The 21,580-nt window shown below is 37.1% G+C and overlaps 1 protein-coding gene across 5 annotated transcripts in view; it reads left to right on the top strand.

The window, feature by feature from the left end:
- The first annotated feature begins 5,156 nt into the window (after positions 1–5,156).
- The window catches only part of elavl4 (ELAV like neuron-specific RNA binding protein 4), a 72,768-nt gene continuing 56,344 nt past the window's right edge, over positions 5,157–21,580 (top strand). For 3 of the 5 annotated variants that reach the window (XM_059983589.1, XM_059983585.1, XM_059983586.1), the window contains exons 1-2: positions 5,584–5,607; positions 13,417–13,657. In XM_059983589.1, the coding sequence (XP_059839572.1) occupies positions 5,584–5,607; positions 13,417–13,657 (265 nt within the window). Of the gene's footprint in view, positions 5,166–5,583; positions 5,608–13,416; positions 13,658–21,580 lie in introns of those variants that run through there. The other 2 variants (XM_059983590.1, XM_059983587.1) reach the window with 1 other exon arrangement.

Genomic DNA, 21,580 nt, shown 5'->3' with positions numbered 1-21,580 from the left:
ATAACTGTCCACTTCTCAGGTGCACCGACACCCTTCCTCACTTCTGAGAGGCTTTGAGTTGGATTTACATTTGGCTGAAAACCAGTTGATCACTTATAGACCTCCAGTACTTGCTTTAGCTTTATACCTTCCCTGTACTTTCAGAATGTAAGGGCTCTTGGTCTGCATTTCCAGAGGACGTACTCTGAAGAGCTTGTGTTAATTGGTTTTCATGATTAAAGAACAATAAAGCTAAAACTATTGGGCACTTTCTTCCCAATAGGTTTGCTTGCTTTGCTGAGCATGAAATAGGAAATGAAACACAGGTGCAGCCATCAAGAAACCAGTATAAGGTCTGTTTTTGAGGGGTTTCATAATACTCTTGCACATGAAAGCTCTAGTGATTCGCTAATAGACTGAAAATGACACAGCCACTACTGTTTATTATACTGTAATAAGCACTGCTAAGCAGTACCACAGATGGTGGCACATCAATAAGTCAGTATTGATTGGATATATTTGCCTTAGGACAGCACCATTTTAAGTTGTTTTTAAATTTCTTTACAGTCTCCAGTTCAAGCAAAAATAAAAGGCTGTGATTGAATTCTAAGAAATAATTAATTCCAATAGCAATTTTTTAATTTTTATTTTCTCTCTCATTAATGGCTTACAAATCTCTTGTATTTGTTCTTTGGTTTGTGCCTTTCACCAAAACAATTTTATATAGATAGTACACTAATTTAAAGACCAGTCTTGTCTGTATAAGAAACAATCATAAATTTAATAAATTGTACAAATATGCTGCATTGATATTCCTTAACCAATGACTGAATTGTTCTGTTACTTATTCCTCAGAGTATAAATGTTGAAATTATAATATGAAATTGCCACCCTATTACAAGAATTTATAACCCAGAGATGTGCAGCCTCTGTGGAGCAGTCAGAAAATAAATTCTGTTTTGCAATTCTGGATGCAAGTTGGGAAAAGTTAATGAAACCTGAATTGTAATAGGGCAACAGTGCCTTCTCAAGAATCACAAAGCTGCTGCAATGTTTCTAAGTTCTGCTCTAACTACCTGGTTGACCTCAGAATATCTTCATGTGCATTGAATATAAAACGGTGAGCTTGCCTGCCTGCCTGCCTCTCACCATTATCTGCTTAACAGGGGCATTGGAACCAAATTGTATTGTTATTGGTGATGAGAGTGCATGGATTCCCTGTTTGGGGCTATTTAAGGAGGCTTACAAAAAACACTATAAACTGGTGATCCCTGTTACAGGGGAGCAGGTAGTGTTCCATAATGGACATCCACGTTATCTGCACTTGCATTGAGAAATGCAAGTAGAAGAAATATAAATGTAATGTTTATTTCATTACTGTTTTTCAGATGAATTTCTTGTGAGTAAATTTTTTATTACTGTACCAGAATTTTTTTGGAAGTAATTTGTGAATTCCATAAGGGCGAATTCCTGTTTCCCAAACTGCAATAACTCAGGTTTGTCTGTACCCTCAAGGGCAAGTTATCAGAAGCTTGCTCATTGTAGGAAGATATACCTTGTTAGATTATTCTCAGAATTAGTCAATTACAGTTAATTTATGTTTTTTATTGCTCCAGCATTTCACCTTGTGAATTGTTTTTGAAAAATATTCAACAAAGTTGTCTAATAAATATGATACATTGTGCATGATTGTACAAGCAGAGAAATAAGATCCTTGCAGACCTAGATACAGTCTGCACAAAAATACTACTTTTGAGTTAATTTGGCAAAAAATATAATTATTTTGAATTCTGATCTAAGAATAAATTAAAGCTTAATTTAGATTTTCTTTAGCCACTTTTTGAGAGTTCCAGACTTGACTGGAGTAAAAAAAACTGTAGGATTGAAATTAAATTTGTACCTTAAATTCCCTGTTTTACCTATAATTGAGTGGCAGGTGCTGAAAAATAGAATAAATGCACAAAATGCTGGAAACACTCAAGTCAGGAAGAAGGAACAGAGTTAATGACAAACATGAGAAAATCTGCAGATGCTGGAAATCCAGAGCAACACACAGAAAATGCTGGGGGAACTCAACAGGCCAGGTAGCATCAATGGAAAAGAGTGAACAGTCAACTTTTCAGGCTGCAACCCTTCTTGGGTCTCAGCCTGCAATGTCGACTGTTTACTATTTTCCATAGATGCTGCCTGACCTGCTGAGTTCCTCCAGTATTTTGTGTTTGTTGAAACAGAGTTAGTGCTTCATGCTAATGGCTGTTTTCTAGAACTGAGAAAAATTAGATAACAATCACAAAGGAGAGGGGTGTATTGTCTTGTGCAGTATTGTAAAACAGATTTCTTGAGACTGGGAGATAATGGTCCAATGTTAAGTGGTGGGTCCTATTATAGAAGAGTTGTCAGAAAGCTGATAATCTTCACCTTAGGGCTCCTTTTGCCAAACGATAACCACACTGTCCTTCTCAGGAGGTTTGATAAAGAATGTTCTTTTGGTCCTTTAATGCATGGAATGCCGTAGGTTCAGAGGGAGAAAGGTTAGGCTAAGTAAGGTCTGTAGAAAAGGATGAAGTAATTATTGTCATGATGACAGTTGATAATGAAGTGATCTAGAGAATGTACTGGTTCAAAGAAATAGGAATTCTGAAGACAGGAGAAACGTCCACAGTTTGTGGGTGAAGACTGCTGACCAAAGAAATGGGTTTGAAAGATAATTTTATAAAGTGGTTTATGATATTAGCTGATTTTACTGTTTTTTTCACATATTTCTAAATGAATTGGGTTTAATTATGGGATCAATAACATCAGTGAATTATTTTTCTCATGATTTTCAAGTTTTTTTGTTAAGGTGTTGGTGTTGCATGTGACAAATAAGTTCATGAATTCTTAATTTTAAATAGTGTTTTTTTTTGCTTTTGCAATATATACCTAAATACATGTAACTGAAAAGAAGTATACTTTAAAAAATGTAGCAAAATATAAAAATCTTTGGTTTGTGCACACTGCTCACCTTGTGGTAATTCAGAGAACTGTAACTGGAGAGGAATATTTGCTCAACAGCCATGTTGGAGTAACATAATCTGACTGAGCAATACGTCTAACACCGTCTTAATGTGAATTAGTTAAGGGGAGAATTTGTACTGCTGTCTGTTAGGTTAGTGCAGAGTAAGACCAAAGAAGAAATAACCATAACATCGCATAGTAAAATCTCTTGAAAACAAGAAAAACTCTTATGTAAATGTTTTAGTTAAATGTGCTTCAAAAGAAATCTTCTGATTGTGTAAAACTGAACTGTCAGTGAAATGTTTGAAATTGGCAGGACGCTAAATGCTGCTTTATTGAGTAAGGAGGTATGGTATGCTTGTTTTTTGATAAATGTTTCCACATTTAGAGCATAGCTACTTTGACATAAATAAAATAGTGTCTGGGTAATATATTTAAAAAGTCATACATTAATGTGATGCATAAAATCTTTATTCAGTAGATTCATTTATGGTCTATTTTGAAGCCTGAAGAATGATTGAGTTTATTGCGTCAAAATGCAGAGGAACAGATGCTGATGAAAGCTAAAGTGGTTGGAATGTGGTCTATCAGGAGCTTGACAGCTACTGATCCTAAGGTACTTATAACCTTAGGGATGAACTGCTTGTTAATCAGAGACTAGTAGGTGATCTTGGTGAATGTAGATAACTGTCATGAAGGCCTCTAAGTTTATCATTACCTGATCATTTTTCATAGGAGGTGGTCTGCATCAACTTAATAAGTGGAAGTGATTGTTCTTTAAATTCAGGGAAAAGGTTTTAATGGCAAATCTATATTCCACCGTCTAAGGTAGGGTACCAAGACAAAGTTTTCGTTTGACACAAATTGAAACTGCCTTATATCGTTTATACTGTTGCCAAAGCATGTTTGGGTTTCACTTCTGGAAACATTTCATTGGCTTGACTACTTGAAATATGGCATTCTAGTGTGGTTTACAAGCCAAACTCAAGCAGGGTCATAAATTTATCAGAGCTTATTTCTTAATTAATGGGCTGAAAACGTATCTTTTAGATTTCGTAAAGATATGCTATGCTACTTTTTTTTCTCAGAAGTGGATTTGTGTTTATAAGTTGTGTTCATTCAACTGTTCGTATTAAGATAAGTTAAATGCCTGCTCTATTTTACTCTTATAAATAATGCCTTAAAATCTGCAGCTACTGCTTCACATCATTTTTATGTGAGTTCTATTGAGGATTTTTGTTAACCGTTGATGGCTAGTGTTTGGAAGGATCCATTTGTAATCCACATGGTTAAAAGCCAATTTAACTTGAAACAATAGCACTTGAAAAAAATTATAGAATAAAAATTTGTTTCAAGTTAAACACAATGCCAGTGCATCCTTATTGGAATAGTCCTGAGAAAATAATATGTCGGAGCATTTTCATTTTGGATAATAAACAATACAAAATAATTGTTTAAGGGGAAGAAATCAATTGAAGGCACTGATTCCTAAAATAAATGTCAGTTTCTGTGTAATTTTTATATATAATACATACATACACACACAAAATAGTCTGCAAGCTGAAGATTTTGCATTAATTATGCACATCTTGAGAAGCAACTGTCAGAATAGATAAGATGGAAGAATTTTAAAAGCTTGGTTTGCCTGACAATAGATATGAGATGCAGGCGTAGAAGCTTGGTCGAAATATAACATCTTGACTTCTGCAGATTGCAGATTATTGATGTGACTTGCAAATTTATAGTAAGCAAAATTTGGTATTTGTGTGTGTGTGTGTGTGTGTTGGGTTTCTTAATTCTGGCCTAATTACCAGGGACATGTTGCAGTTCAAAAGCTTTTCTCTGTTATGAATAGAGGTCACTGCATCATTAACATTGTCAATCTTGTAAAAAGCTAATTTCTATAGGAGCTGATGTCATGACAGCCTTTTATTTTTCTAGCCAATCGGATATGAACAGTAGTGACAGATGGTCCCATAAATGGGAGTAAAAGGGTAAAGCAGCCAGCCAATTCTCTGTACTGGTTTGTTGTCTCCGGCAACTTAGATTCATTATTGCTTTATGATTTTATTTTGTGTAAATACTTCCACTGTTTCTTTTGGATCTTAACAAAGGAATTGCAATATCAAGAGTCTTCTGAAGATTTCAAGTTCAAAAAGACCTAATCCTTTGCAGTGAGAATGGTTATGGTAGGTACTAGGGTTTGGTTTGATTTTATTCTGCTTGGAAATATACCAGAATGGTTCATTTTATTGTGTATTTTATTATTTATGCAGTAATGACTATCCATTTGTAAGAAAATAACTAAATCTAAAAATCTTTTTTAACATCAGGCTTGTGAGTGAGGGGCCGAAAGTACCCTAAAATGGTTACAATGATTAAAGAATGTGATTTATGTGAGCACCCGTACAACTGTACATTGTATTTCAAAGAGTTTGCCATCGTGACCTCATCGGAGAGGAGGAGGCTTCTCTGCTGTTCTATGTAGTATATGTTGAATTGTTGTCACTTGATTATGTGAATGTTGTAGAGAGGGCATGCCTGCTTCTACGTAACGCCCTTTTGGTTTTGATTCACTGAAGACCAGAAATTTCTTGCTAATCAAAAATGGAGTGGGGTGGTTTAAAAATGGTAGGTCTCTATAATATGTGCTGTTTTCCTTGGTACCAGTAACATGTCTTTGTTTATTATAATGTTTGAAAACATAGGCCCTTTGTCTTTGTAGAGGAATGACATTTGGCTTTTTAACCATATTTTTGAGATCTGTGAATATCAAGCTTATATTCTATGTGACTATTTTAAGGGGTAAATAGAATTATTCATTTCTTTACTATTCATAGTGTTCTGCAGGCTTTTTTTCATCAGCTACTTGTTTTGATGGGTGTAATATAAATAAGATTAGATTGAACAGCTGAACTGAAAGTGATAGCTAGAAGGAAAAGCCTATGAAAGGTTGCCAGGGAAACAAGCTAAAGGAAGCTGAACTGAGAGCAGGTGGCAGTCATATGGGAATACCATGAAGCAAACAGTAGAAAGGCACTGTGATTGTCTCCACCATTCTACAAGAGCCACAACTTTAATTGTTTCAAAAGGTGTTAATTATATTTCAGTTGGAGGCTACCTCAGTTCAAGCTATTATTAGACATCTGTGCTTTAAAAGTAAATAACATTTTATTAGGTTTTCTTTCTGTAGAAACCTACTTGTCAAAGGAACAGAAATTATATGAGCAAATGAGTAAATTAAATTTGGTATATAAAATCTAAACCAGTGAATCACTGAGCTCCAATGAGACTACACTGATGATGGCTGCTTAAATTTTGTACCAGAATATTCTGCATGGTCTACCAATACAATAATTTGAATTTGTTGAGGATTGCAATAGTTAACCCAATTATAATACAGTAAATGTGTCTTAGCAAAAATTAATTAATTAATTCCTGAATTGAAATCAAAAACAATGATTCACTCCATTTGCAGAACTGGGGAGAGCACAGATGCCTGACTAAACCTCTAGTATAAATGTTCCCAATTTGAGCTCATGGAAATTAAGCAGAATAATACTTGGCATCTTCAAATTATGGGATGTGTTAAATTTTATCCTTTATGAATTAAGACGTTAGCTTAAAAGAAGAACTAGTTTGATGACCTGAAAAGATCATAGTACAAAATAATGTAAGGTCATGAAAAGCATTAATAGGGCCTGTGTCTTAGGAAGTACATTGCACAACAAATTTTCACTGTGCAGAATATTATTTGAAGATACAAAGTTAAATGAAAATATGTGTTCTGGGTAACACATTTATACAACGTATTGTAAGATATTTATTTCTATACCTATTCAATATAATTGTTTCCTATGATGTAACATGTTATCGGAATATCTGAAAATTATCCACTTCATACTAAACAATTCAATAATATGTTTCTAATATGATGCTAAATAAATCTACAATCTGGAAATTTTTCAAGTGTCATTTTAACTAAAGCAATTTTACAGCATATTAATAAATTGTTTAAGTTACGAATATTGCATAAAAAGACATTCGTGAAGATTGATTTTAAATTGTAAAGGTTTAGATGTAAGTTAAATATAAAAGTCATTAAGTACATTTGGAAAACCACTACTTGACAAAGCAAACATCATAATTTTGCAGCTATTTCATTATTTTAATCCTTTAGCATTTATGACGACAAATCAGTAACAGCTAAAAAAATTAAAATGGCATTTAAAAGTGTAGCTTACTGCATGAAAACATAAAAGCATGACAGAAATGAAGTGTGATTCAGACATAATTGGTCCAAAAATTACAAATATTTACAGTTTATACTTGATAATCTAATAATCATATTTTAGCTAATGAATGTGAGAAGTAGTACAGAACCTAATCTCCAGCAAACATAAACATAAGTCAAACAGTTGTAGCCTTCTATCAGCTACCTCAAGTCTGCAGTTTCAGTTAATGCTGAACTTTATCTTTGTTACTAATTCAACTGGATTTCTTAGACCTTATTTATCTCTTTCTTTAAGTCAGTGGCTTCGTAGAGTACAGTAAAGAATCATACAAATTATGATATTTTGGTATCCATTATGGTGATTTGATCAGAAACTATTAAATATTAGCAGTTTAACATATCCAGTGCTGCTTAAACAGTAAATCACATTTAAAAGCTCCAATCTAAATGATAGTGGTAGCAATACAACTTTTTTTAAAAATGCAAGCTGTAATCGGAAATGCAAACTGATGTCCTTTTGATCTGTCATGCCATTAATTATTGCATGACATTCTCCTTTTTCACCAAAATAAGATGATTTTGTTTCCCAGGCCAGTGGGATTTTGAGTATGAAGTATTACCAGCAATGCAATGTGGAAGGGAAATTACATTGCACAACAAATTATTCAGAGTATTAGTGAATACGGCGTTCTTCATAATAAATGTACATCATGGTTTTCTTCCTTCCAAATCTACTTTCCATTACTTGTGGTTGGAAAGTTAGGAAGGAAAATATTTAAATACCATATTTTTGAACATATCAGTCATGGTGCTTTTTTCTCACACTTTTCAGGATGTAATTAATGATTGCTTTTGATTCTGCAATGGCACTTTTTTTACACTTTGAAGTATTTTTAAAATAATGTAATGACATTTTCTAATTTAGATAATAATATGTCACCATGTGTTGAAATAACATTCCCTAATTTCTTTGATAATAAATGTACTTTGAATCTTTAGCAAGTTTGATTAGGCTGACATTTCTAAAACTCAGAAAATATGACATTAAATGCCACAGATAATAAGTAAAAACAGATGATTAACATTATTTCTAGTTGTTTATAATTAATCTATTTTGTGATATCTATATGTTGAATCATACATGATTCTATAAGAATATCTAAAGGGGCCATTAGTGTTCCATGCTGTCTCAAAATAATTGGGCAAAGGAACAAAATCAATGAAGTACATGGAATTGATATTTTCTTTTAAGACAGATTCTGGTCAGCATAAAAGGGCAAAAATGCCAGGGAAGATGCATTTTATTCAGAAATTTAAATTTTTTTGGTATAAAATCCGGCAGTGCTAGTGGAGGATCCACAAACTAAGTGCCGGTTTAGTGAATCATGCCGACTTCACCAGTTATCACGTTAAAAAAGAGCCTCTTTTTTGCTGTGCTTGTGATTAAACACAAGCCTTGCTATGAATTCTACTGATAACACAGCTGTGTAATGTCTGGTGCATCTAACCATCAGTTTCAAGGAAATTTAAATTGTGAACTTGCATAAATAGGTATCTAAAAACAAGAATAATTAAAGGAGGATTGAAATCTTTGCTGGTTTTAACATTTTAAAAAAAGTAGCATTATTTTTGACATTTATATTGCTCTTCATTTTGTATGACTAAATGCATCACATTTTACTATACATCTAAGTACCTAATCCCTGTTTAGTTATTGATACATAAATCAATTCACAATGCTATCTGTTTCTCCAAGTGTCGATAGTTATGTGGGAAATAAGAGTGTAAAAAATATCTTAATGGTGAACTATGTGACAGTAGGACTGAGTATGATTAGTTATGTGAATCGTGTAGAAAGGCTGAGAATGGAGGAGATTGAAGGAGGATTGAGAATATATGTAAAATCATGATGAGTCTAGACACAGCAGATAAAGAGAAACTATACCCATTGAAAGAAAGTTATGAACCAGAGATTGCTGAATGAGGATGATTGGCAAAAGAGTCAGAAGTGACATAAGGAAAACTTGTTTTTTCAATAAGTGTTTAGAATCTGGAGTGGATGTTCAGTTGCAGCACTCAAAGGGGAATTGGATAAGTGCTTTGTGGAAAAATATTGCAGAGTTTTCTAGAGAGGGTGGAAAACAAACTGAATTTCTCACTTCTAGAGCTGGCACAGACTCCATGAACAATGCTGTAACCTTTCTGAGATTCTGTTCAGGGTGAATTTCATCTTTCGTTATGACAGCATTAACCTGTGGAGATTTTTGTTTTAATTTTACATTGATATTTGACAAGGTATCTACAATAAGAAACGTCAGCACTGGTCACTTTGGTTCATTGAGATAGCAGATTGATCATCCGTGATTCAACCTGAAAGTTTCCTTTCTATGATTTATGACAGACCCAAATGCTCAATGTTAAAATTACTGCCAATGCATGATATTTTTTAAAATGTTTAAGGTTTGTAACACTTAGGATATATTGTGCTCTTTTGTGTTGTTTGTTAGTCCATCACTGAATGTTCCATCATCAAATCCACTAACCAGAAACAGCTGTGCTCCATGAGTTCTGACACAAGGACATTTATTTTACATTCTTACTAATCCTTTCTGAGAACATTAACATTTTAAGCGCTGGAATTTAAATCCTGATCCTGAAGGAGTGGCGCGCTTTCTTTATTAATGAGTAACTTCAAGACTAGTGGAAAGAATTTTATGAAAGTCTTGCATACTCTCTCTCCACTACTTGCAGTCAAAGCAGCAAACATAATCAAAGATCCCACCCACCGAGTCATTCTATTCAATCCTCCATCAGACAAAAGGCACAGAAGCCTGAAAGTACATATGACCAGACTTCTTTTACCCTTTTACATTGTAACACAATTGACCAGTCCTCTAGTACATCAAGAGGGGCTCCTGACCTCACAATTCACCTCTTTATGGTCTTGTACCTTATTGACTGCCTACATTACACTGTAATACTTCATTCTGCATTGTTATTAATTTTTTTATATATTTTAATGCACTGATGTGATGAAATGATCTGTATAGATGGCATGCAAAACATTTTTTCACTGTACTTCAATACATGTGACAATAATAAACTAATTTGCCAATTTTACTCTTTTTTTTTAATCTGATCATTGCTTCTTGGCCATCTTTGTAAAGCAACAATAGTATTGGTTTCTCAAGTCACCTAAGTAGTTTGATTTTTCCCACCCTGGTAATATCAGAATGAATATAATCTGGACTGTCTTAATAATCCTAAATGTATTTTTATTTATGGGATGCCCCAGTTTTGGTAAAATGCTTCAGCTTTAGTCCAACAGAAATTTTATGTGGATCTTTTATTATTTATACAAGCTGGTTTATTACTCATCATTTATGATGTCACTTTTGATGTTAACTCCTTGCATTCACTCATGCATGAAAATAACATAGATAATAATTCTGCATTCACATAAGCTGCTGGAAATTTAGTGAAAATTAACAGAAACGCCATTTATACATGCATCTAGAATTTCAGAATTTCCACTGCTGAACGGCAGAACCCTGAGAAAGTTCCTCACATACATAATGGAATATTTCTACACCCTTCGTTGACTTCCCACTGACTACAACCTCCTCTTTAATTCTCACTGTTCCTCTGCAAAATGTGCAACTTGGTAGTTAAACATATCACATTCAAGAGAAAATCTGCAGATGCTGGAAATCCAAGCAACACACACAAAATGCTGGAGGAACTCAGCAGGCCAGGCAGCATCTATGGAAAAAGAGTACAGTCGACCTTTTGGGCCGAGACCCTTCATCAGGACTGGAAAAAAAAAGATGAGTCAGACTGAGAAAATGGGAGGGGGTGAGGGAGAAGGAACCACAAGGTGATTGGTGAAACAGGAAAGGGAGAGGGATGAAGTAAAGAGTTCAGAGTTCATAGGTAAAAGTGATACAGGGTTGGAGAAAGGGCTATCTTATAGGAGAGGACAGAAGGCCATGGACGAAAGAAAAGGGGGAGGAGCACCAGAGGGATGTGATAAGGTGAAAGAGGGAAATAGGAATGGTGAAGGGAGGCATGAGACATTACTGGAAGTTTGAGATATCAATGTTCATACCATCAGGCAGGAGGCTAGCAAGAGGGAATATAAGGTGTTGTTCCTCCAACCGGAGTGTGGTCTCATCACAATAGTTGAGGAGGCCACGGACTCTCATATGGGAATGGGAACTGGAATTAAAATAGGTGACTACTGGGAGATCCCGCTTTTTCTGGTGGACTCAGCAAAGCGGTCTCCCAATTTGCGTTGGATCTCACCAATATACAGGAGGCCACACCTGGAGCACCGGATACAGAGATGACCCCAAAGACTCACAGGTGAAGTGTCACCTCACCTGGAAGGACTGTTTGTGGCCCTGCTACATTGCACCTCACAGCTTTCTGCCCATTTGACTAACCAGTAAAGATTTAAGAAAATTGCTCATTTAGGAAATTTAGCCAGGCTGGTTTAGAGAAAATAGATACAAGAGGTACTGACAGATGTTGGAACTCTAGAGCAATATACACAATGTGCTGGAGGAGCTCAGCAGATCAGGCAGCATCTATGGATGGAAATGATCAGTCAAAGTTTGGGGCTGAGACCCTTCATCAGGTTTAGGGAACCTTGACTGATGTAAAATATTGAGGCTCTGGTCAAGGAAAAGAAGAAAATATACATTTGATTAGGAAGGTTGGGATTGAGCAAATCCCTTGATAGCTATAAAAGGACAATGAATTCTCCTAAGAGAGAAATCAGGAGGGCCAAGTGAAGATATGATAGTCAGGCAAAGTTCCAGGAGATTCTCCAGCTGTATTAAGAGTAAAAGGGTGGCTGGGGGGAGAATTTTTGCTCCTTAGAGTTCTGAAGGGCTACCTACCTATGACTTGTGCCTCAGGAGATGGGTGGAATTTTTTAATAAATATTTCTCCTGGGTGTCTTCTGCAGAGAAACTATGGTCACTCAAAAGATAAGGGAAACAAGTGGAGAACTTTGGAGTATATTCATATTACCAGAGAGGAAGTATTTGGAGCTTTACAGCACATTAAGGTGGATAAATTGCCAGGCCCTGTGCATCCTTGGACTTTGTGGGAGGTTGGTGAAGAAATTGTGGAGGGCATTGCAAAGATATTTGCTTCATCATTCATCACTGGTGATGTTCCTGTAGACTGGAAGATGGTTTATGTTGTTCCTTTACTAACCGCTACTCTACCTTGGTGCCCATATAAGATGGACTGTAAGGAGACCTTATGGAAATGTTTACAAGTATGTGAGGCATACGGTGGATGGTAGCAGTCTTTTTTGTAGAGTAGGTCGGAGCAAAACTAGAGGGCTTGGATTGAAGGTGAGAAGAGAAAGATTGAGAGTGGTTCTGCGAGATAACTTCTTCACTCGGTGTGGTGCATATATACAATGAGCTCGCAGAGGAAGCATTTGAGATGGGTACAATAGTTTCATTTAAGAAACATTTGGTTAGATACCTGGAGGAGTCGGGCTTAGAGGGAAATGGACTGAATGCTGAAAATTGGGACCGGCTGAATGGGCACCATGATCAGTTTGGACAGGTTAGGCTGAAGGACCGATATCAGTGTTGTATTGCTGTATGATTCTATGACTCTAACCTTACTGGCTTCAAAAATTTAGAAAGCTAATCCCCAAGTCCAGGTTTCAGTTATCCTTAAATACAAGGAGCGAAACTGGAGTAAACATTGACCCTTAGGAACAATTCTGTAGTTCCTCCAGTCCAAGAAACATTCTTGTACTGAATGCTTTTCCTATTTCCCAACTACCTTTCTTGTATTACGTGCCTAAATTGAAGACACCATGTTGAAACCCTCTGAGAATCCCTATACCAAGTTCCTGCTCCATTTCATCCAAATTTTCCTCAAACCTCAAGTATGTTAAACAGAGCTCGCCATTAACAAATGCATATCAACTATCTTTGATAAGTCTCTACATTTCTTAAGGCGCTATATATTTAAATTACATCAAGGATTCTAAGAACCTGTCTGAACCTAACAAAAGTAGTCACAGAGCAGACTGAGTCAAGTATGTAATTGAATACAGTGCTAGAATGCAACAGTATTATTTTTATATTTACTGTTCTTTGTGATGTTTAAAACAGTTGAATTGAGTTTTGAATATTTTTGCTCATAGATATTTACTTCATATCTTATCTTAGATAATTAGCACCATGGAACCTCAGGTGTCAAATGGCCCTACATCCAACACACCCAATGGTCCATCAAGCAACAGTAGGAACTGCTCTTCACCGATGCAGACAGGGGCTCCAACAGATGACAGCAAAACCAACCTCATAGTCAACTATCTTCCTCAAAATATGACACAAGAAGAATTCAGAAGTTTGTTTGGGAGCATTGGTGAAATTGAATCATGCAAACTTGTTCGGGATAAAATAACAGGTTAGTTTGGGCCATAAGCATACAGTGCCACTGCGTTTCTCTTGAGAAAGGTCCAAGCAACATTTTTCAATTTGTCAAATTTAGTTCAGTGTACTAGAAAATTAAATGATTTTATATGTTTTACTTCTAAATAGGAATGTCCTAATTATCCTGCAGCAAGTGTTTGCTTGCTACTTCTGTGTTAGCAGTCCAGGCAGATTTTATTTTGTTTAGAGATACAGCACAGAACAGACCATTTCAGTCCTTGAGCTGTACCGCCCAGCAACACTCCCAATTTAACCTTGGCCTAATCATGGAGCAATATACAATGACCAATTATCCTACTAGCTGGTATGTCTTTGAATTGTGGGAAGAAGCCAGAGCATTGCTGTAGAGTTATCCATAATCTTTCTGGATAAATGTATAAGTTATTGAGCCAATGAAGTTGCATTGTATGTACTACCTTTTGTTTAAACAAATGCATCAACTGCTGTGGCCTTCTAATACATTTGACAGATATTTAACATCATATACTATTGCTAAAATATTACAGTTTTAAATCTGAATATTTTGAAGAGAAATTTCATAAACAATACATATTATTTGATTTTAATTTTGAGAAAGAACCACAATTCAACTAATTTCTGTAAGAATTTTAGATTCTTCATTCCGTGGCATTGTAGCATTTGGCATTATTATCTGAAATGGAAATTTTCAAATCATCAGGCAGCATCTGTAGAGCAGGAAACAGAGTTAGTGTTTCATCAAATTAGGAAAAGACAATAAGCAAGTAAGTTTTAAGTTTTGTGAATTTGGATGGTTGGAGAGAACAGGGGATCTTGCACAATAGTGTGAGGACTATTACTGTAAACAGAGTGTGTGATGAAGTGTTGCACTGATTTGCTTGGAAGACATGTAAGTGGAATGAGCTAAATGAGAACAGTGGAGAGAGGGGAAAAATTGAAACTTGGAGAATCTGAACATAGCAGTTGCTTGAAATCTGAAATGATCATCTGTAGTGAGAGTAAAACTGAGTTAATTTTGCAGGTTAATTTTGGCACATTATGGAAGCTAAATTTACTTTGAACTTTGAATACTGATTATGTGAGATTAAAGATTCCTGATGGTTGTATCATAACTAAATAGAACTTGAGATGTTCAAAGTAAATTTGTTCTCACAGTACATATATGTATGTTACTATATGCAATCCTGAGATTCCTTTTCTTGCAAGTTTATTCAGTAAATCCAAGAGCCATAATAAAATCAATGGAGGACCACACCCAGTGGGATGGGCAAGCAACCAAAGACAACAAACTGCAAATAGTAAAGAAAAATAATATAAATAAAATAATAGTAAGGTTGAATGAAGTTATCCCATTGTTTCAAGAACCAGATGGATGAGGGGTACTAACTGTTTGTGAACCTGGTGGTGTGAGTCCTGGAGGTTTCTGCACCTTCTTCCTGATGGCTGCAGCAAGAAGAGAACATGACCTGGTTGGTGGAGTCCCTGATGATGGATGCTGCTTTGCTGTGACAGCTCTCCATGTAGATATGCTCAATGGTTGCTTTACCCACAGTGGACTAGGCTGTATCCACTACTTTTTGTAGGATTTTCCATTCAAGGGCATTGGTGTGTCCATACCAGGCTATGATGCAACCAGTCAATATACTCTACACCACACATCTATAGAAGTTTGTCAACGTTTCAGATGTCATGCCAAATCTTTGCAAACATCTAAGGAAGTCGAGGCACTGCAGTGCTTTCTTAGTAATTGCACTTGCACGCTGGACCCAGGACAAGTCCTCTGAAATGATAGCATCAAGGAATTTAAAGTTGCTGATCCTCTCCACCTCCTATCCCCTGATGAGGACTGGCTTATGGACCTCTGGTTTCCCCCTCCTGAAATCAATAATTAGCTGTGCTTAGCCTCCCAGTCATAAGTATAAAACAAGTGGAACAGAGATATAAGCACACAGTCTGAGCTGATGGAGGTTGTGGAGGAAATGTTGCCAATCCAAACTGACTGCAATCTGCAAGTGAGGAAATTAAGGATCCAATTGCACAAGGTAGTATTGAAGCTGAGATCTTGAAGCCTATTGATTAGTTGTGAAGGGGTGATATTATCGAATGCCAAGCTGTAGTTGATAAAGAGCATCCTAATGTAAGCATCTTTGCTGACCAGCTGTTCCAGAGTTGAGTGAAGGGCAAATGAAATGGTATCTGCCATGGATCTGTTGTGCCAGTAGGCAAAATGGAGCGGATCCAACTTGTTTCTCAGGCAGGAGTTGTTATGTTTCATCACCAACCTTTCAAACTGTTTAATCACAGTGGACGTGAGTGTAATTGGATGATAGTCATTGAGGCAGGCTACCAAGTTGCTCTTCAACTTTATTTTGGGCTTTGTTGAAACAATGTAAAGGGTCGAAGATGAAGAGCTCAAGAAAATGAGGAGAGGGCATGCTGCAGATGGCAATCTAAAGAAAAAGTCATAGGGATATGTGAGTCCTTGGCAAGACATCCTATTTAAGAAGTTCTCCTCCATGTTCCTGACTGAGAACCAATGTCTTAAAAATAATGATTCATAAAGAAAGTTGGCCCACTTCAGTGAGATCCTATTGAGAAAAACTAGAACCTCTTTGCCAATAGTGGTTAAATTTATAATATTCCTGAATTCTCTTACCATAAGCTCTTCAAAGGTTGCATTTGTGGACATCCAAAATTAGGGAAGTTGTGGAAGCTTTTTACTGCAGGGGAGCCATGCACTTTTCCAAGAGTTCTGGTGTAAGATAGCACCGGTGAAGCACAGCAACAACTTGCTGGCAGCAAACTTCCCTTTCAGAAATGAGCTTTTGAATCACCTGTAAAACCTGGCATTTTTGTGGTCTTGAAGGTGCAGAGCAGTTGTTGTGGCATGTATGGGCCCAGGACTGGGAGCGGGGAGCAAACCAATATTTGGCTGCTGAAGCAGACTTGGAGGTGAATTGAAACAGCAAATCTGAAGTGAGGCAACGTCGAGGCAGTGGGGCCTGGGTTGAGCCCGAGAGTGAGGAACAAGCCAATATTTGACCGATTGAAACGCTGGGCCAGATTAGAAAGTTTGGGTATGGACCAAATTGAAGCAGTAGGGCCTGGGCCCGAGAGGAACACTATGCTGTTTGCCTATTTAAGCACCGGGCAGATTGAAAAGGTCACGATGTCAGAGCCAGTGTTCACGAGGGTTAGCCATATCTGCACTCCATTGACACTGTGGCCTGCAATTAACAGTGTTCTGGATTAGGTGCAACTGGCTTTAGTCATGAACTCATTTGAGGAAACAAGTTCTGAATGTTACTTCCTTACTTCTACTGTTTGAATAATTTGTTTCTTTTCTGCTGACTGGGCGTTTGACAGTGTTGGATTTCTTTGTTTTGTGGCTGCCAGTAAACGGATGAATCTCAAGGTTGTATATAGTATATATACTTTGAAACAGCATGTGTGGGACCTTGCTGGAATCGCAGACTTCCTTATGATCTGGGGAGCAATCCATTGCACTCGACCCACTTGAGGGTACTGTATCACACAAACATTGACATCACTCTAAGGAATGCAACTAATCTGTGACTGGTCTGAATATCCTGGTAAATTCAAGGTACGAAGGAAACAGTTATAACATTTTTACCCTGTTTTGTGCCTACATTTTTTTCCTCTATCTCACCAAACAAGCAGGTGGCAGCTTTGTGATGAGGCTAAACTCTAATGAACTGATTACCATCACAGCTGCATTATTCCAATACCAGAAATAAGTAATCATAAAAGCGATGTGCAGTAACATTGCATATTGTTGATCACATAACTTATCGCACAATTGCATAATTGCACAAAACTTATTGTAATCAGTTCAGATTCAGGTATATAATCACTGACATTTACTATGAAATTTGTTCTTTTGCAACAACTGTACAGAGCAATATATTAAAATTGCTATAAATTACAATAAGAATATATTTTAAAAGATAAATAATACAAAAAGAGAGAAAAATAGCAAGGTAGTTTTCATGGGTTCATTAACTATTTTGAAATGTGATGGTGGAGGGGAAGAAGCTGTTCCTTAAACGTTGAGTGTGCATCTTCAGGCTCCTGTGTGTCCTCAATGATGGTAGTAATGAGAAGAGGGCATGTCTAGATGGTGAAGATCCTTCATGATGGATACTGCTACCTTGAAGCATCACCTTTTGAAAATGGCCTCGATGGTTCTAAATGCACTATTACAATCAGTTTATTAAACTTTGGCTTCAAAACGTGGCACCTTTGATTAAATGCAAAGGATTTCCAAAAGCATTATTATTATTATAACATGCCTATAGTGCATGGATCAAAGGTGCACCTCCTACAAGTGTGTCCTGAAGCAAGGCTTGCACTCCTTAACATTTAAATGGGGATTCTGTATAATGAAGTCCTGAGGACTGTGTCACAGTTTGTCATCTAATGCATTAATTTAAGTTGAGTTACTGCTGGTTGCTGGGCAATAAGAGGAGCAGTAATGAGAGAGGAGGATAAATTGAAGATGGAAGGTGAAGGAGACAACCCAATTCTGGCCAGGCAGTCAAGATCTAATGAAGATTCTCCATAGATCAATATTTGTTTTAACCATTCACTGCAGCTCATCATTTTGATCTAAAACATATCACACGGGGTACATTCTGAACCATATTTATACTTCCATTCATTGAAACATATCCATCAGCTCTTGCAACATCACTAATCACATTGTGCTTTTTCCTTTTGCTGGATGAATTTCAGTGGATCACCTTTCAGACAACCTCCTGCAGCCCAAAGACTGGAAGGCAGCTTTCAACTATGAGTAGTTTGTTTGTTATGTGCCCTGTCATTTTGACATGGGCGATCATGGTCCTTCCATGACCATGAATTCTTGGCAATATTCTTCACAAATTGCCTGCCTGGCGTCACTGATTGCATAATGAGTACTTACAATATGCACCCGCTGTGCATATGACTATCCATCATTTGCACCTATGGTTTCGTGTGATCCTGATTGTGGGTGGGTGGTGGGGTGTCCAAACAAGTGCTATTCCTTGCCCTCAGATGACTTGCAGTTGAATGGAGGAAGGAGAGCCTTATACCTCCTTTGGTAGAGCCATACCTCCACCCCACCACCCAAAGCATGAGTAGTAGTTTAAACTTCAATTGCAACATTCCAACATTCAGTAGCTTTACCTTGTACTACGGTGGATATTGAGACACTGACCATCAGATGCAGTTGATGATTGGATTGGCCTATGTTGAAATGGAACTGGCTGGACAGGATAGTGTTAGTTCTCTGCAAAGACATTTGCAAAATTGAACCTGGGCATCCGCCTGCTCCCTGTCATTGCTCTCAGGCTTTCAGAGTGCCTTGCTTTTCATTGTGCATACATAATCTTACTGCTAAGATATCTCCGTTGTTGTCTTTGTCCTAGCTTGTTGCAGCAAAACTGCTGTTAACCTATGGAAAATTGAATGCCATTATTTAAAAATTATAACTGCATAAATTAGATTAACTAGCAAGGTGCCTAAAGAGAAATGAATAAAGGCAGGTTTATGGTAAAAATATTTTGAGAACAAAGTTGGGAAGGTTGGTTGAGAAAGGTGGAAATGGTTCTTTGACCATATGTAAGTCAGAAGAAGAGATAGTGATTATTAGATAAAGGGGAACTGGATTGTGGCGAGGAGGATTCATCATAAATCTATGACCATCTTCATTGACCATGGTATCATCTGGCTTTGTTAGTTATGCTAGCATTCTTTCTTCCAGAGTAGTGAGTTCCTGAGATGTGATACAACCCTTCTCGTTTGTTGTAGTTACGGTGATTGTGAACTGCAGGAGAAAAGGAGTCAAAAAATACCTCAAGTGAGATCTGCCTGCTACAGATGAATGTTTATAGTTTTTTAGAAATCTTGTGAGCATGAGTCTGAAAGCAAGAAAATAGGAGCGAGAGTAAGTCCCCTCAAGCCTACACTGTCATCGGTCTGATCATGGCCAATTGATGCTGGCCTCTTTAACTGTTCTGTCCCAGTTCCCCGTAATGCTCAATTCCTTAATCTTTTAAATCTCATCCTTAATACTTCTCTAAGATCTGACCTCCTTCAACCTTAGGAGCAGAGAATTTCAGAGATTCCTTACATTATGAGAGAAGAAATTTATTTCCAGCTCAGTTTTAAATGATGGCCTCCTTATTTTGTAAGTCAGGTGCTCTTTGTTCATGACTCTTCACTTGTGAAAACCTCTCAACATCTGCTTTTGTCAAGTGCCCTTTAGAATTTTATATTTTAGTAAATATGTAATACAGGCCCAAACCTTTGAAGCTTTTTGATGTAACAACCCTCTGTCCCCAGGAATGAGCCTAGTGATTTTTGCAATCAGGTTTATCATCACTGATAGATGTTGTGAAATGTGTTGTTTTGCAGCAGAGTACAGTGCAAGACTTTCTATAAATTACAAAATAAATTGATTGCTCATGCAAGAGAGGAATAATGAGGTGAAGTTCATTGACCATTCAAAATTCTGATGGCACAGCATAAAAAGTTGTTCCTAAAATGTTGAGTGAGGGTCTTCATGTTCCTGTACCACCTCCTCAATGGTAGTAATAAGAAGATGGCATGTACCGGATGGTGTAAATCCTCAATGATGGATCCCGTTTTCTTGAGGCATCACTTTTTAAAGATCTCTCTATGGTGAGGAGGCTAGTGTCCATGATGGAGCTGGCTGCCTTCTTGAAGCACCATCTCTTGAAGATGTCTTCAACAGAGGAGAAGCTTGTGCTCATGATGGAGTCTCTGCAGCCTCTTTCAATCCTGTACATCATAGTCTCCTTACCAGGCAGTGAAGGAGCCAATCAAAATGCTCTTCACTGTATTTCACTTCTGTACCAAATCACTTCAAACTCCTAACAGGATAAAGCCACCAGTGTGCCTTCCTTGTGATTGCAGCAATGTATTGGGCCCCGGATAGATCCTCTGAGATGTTGACACACAAATGCTTGATGCTACTCACCCTTTCCACTATTAACCTCTCACTGAGTACTGGTTATATGCTTTCCTGACTTCTTCCTCTTGCTGAAGTTCTCAGTAAGGTCCTTTGTCTTGCTGACATTGAGTGTGAAGTTGTTACTGAGACATGACTCAACCAGCCAATCTACCTCATTCCTTTATACCTCCTTGTTGCCATCTGAGATTCTGGCAACAATAGTGATGACATTGGCAAATTTATAGGTTGTGTTTGAGTTGTGTCTAGCCACACGGTCATGAGTGTAGGGAGCTTAGAGCAGTGGGCTAGACATATTCTTGAGATGTGGCAATGTTGATTGTCAATGAGGAGATGTTATTAATAACCCACACTGACTGTGATCTCCCAATGAGCAACTCTAGGATCCAATTTCAGAGGGAGGTACCAAGGCCCAGGTTTTGAAGCTTGTTGATTAGCAATGTGGAGATGATGGTGTTGAACACCGAGCTGTAGGTCCAAGTCCTTGGTCAGGCTGATGTTAATTGCAGCCATGACTAATCTCTCAAATCATCTCATCACAGTGAATGTGAGTGCTATCTTTGAACTGCCTTCAATATTTTCCTTGTTACATTATGGTTCCAAAACTGTGCACAATTTTCCAGGTGTGGCCTTACCAATGCCCTGTGCAACTGTATCAAAATCTCCCAATTTTGAAATATTAATTCCCTTGTACAAGTGACCAATGTGCCATATGCCTTCTGTACTGCTTGTAGAGCTGCTTGCTAACATTTTATGATTCATACATTGAACACCTAAATCCCTTTGAACTTTATTCATTTGCAGTTTCTTTCCATTATACTAACAATATACGTTTTGATTCTTCATACCAAAATTCTTTAACCTCACACTTTCCTTACATTAATTCCAGTTGTCAAGTTTTTGCCCAGTCAAGCTATTTGT

This window comes from Hypanus sabinus, chromosome 11 (assembly GCF_030144855.1).
Source record: "Hypanus sabinus isolate sHypSab1 chromosome 11, sHypSab1.hap1, whole genome shotgun sequence".
NCBI classification, from domain to species: domain Eukaryota; kingdom Metazoa; phylum Chordata; class Chondrichthyes; order Myliobatiformes; family Dasyatidae; genus Hypanus; species Hypanus sabinus.
Note: the sequence above shows the minus strand (reverse complement) of the source record. Positions and strands in the feature narration are given on the sequence as shown.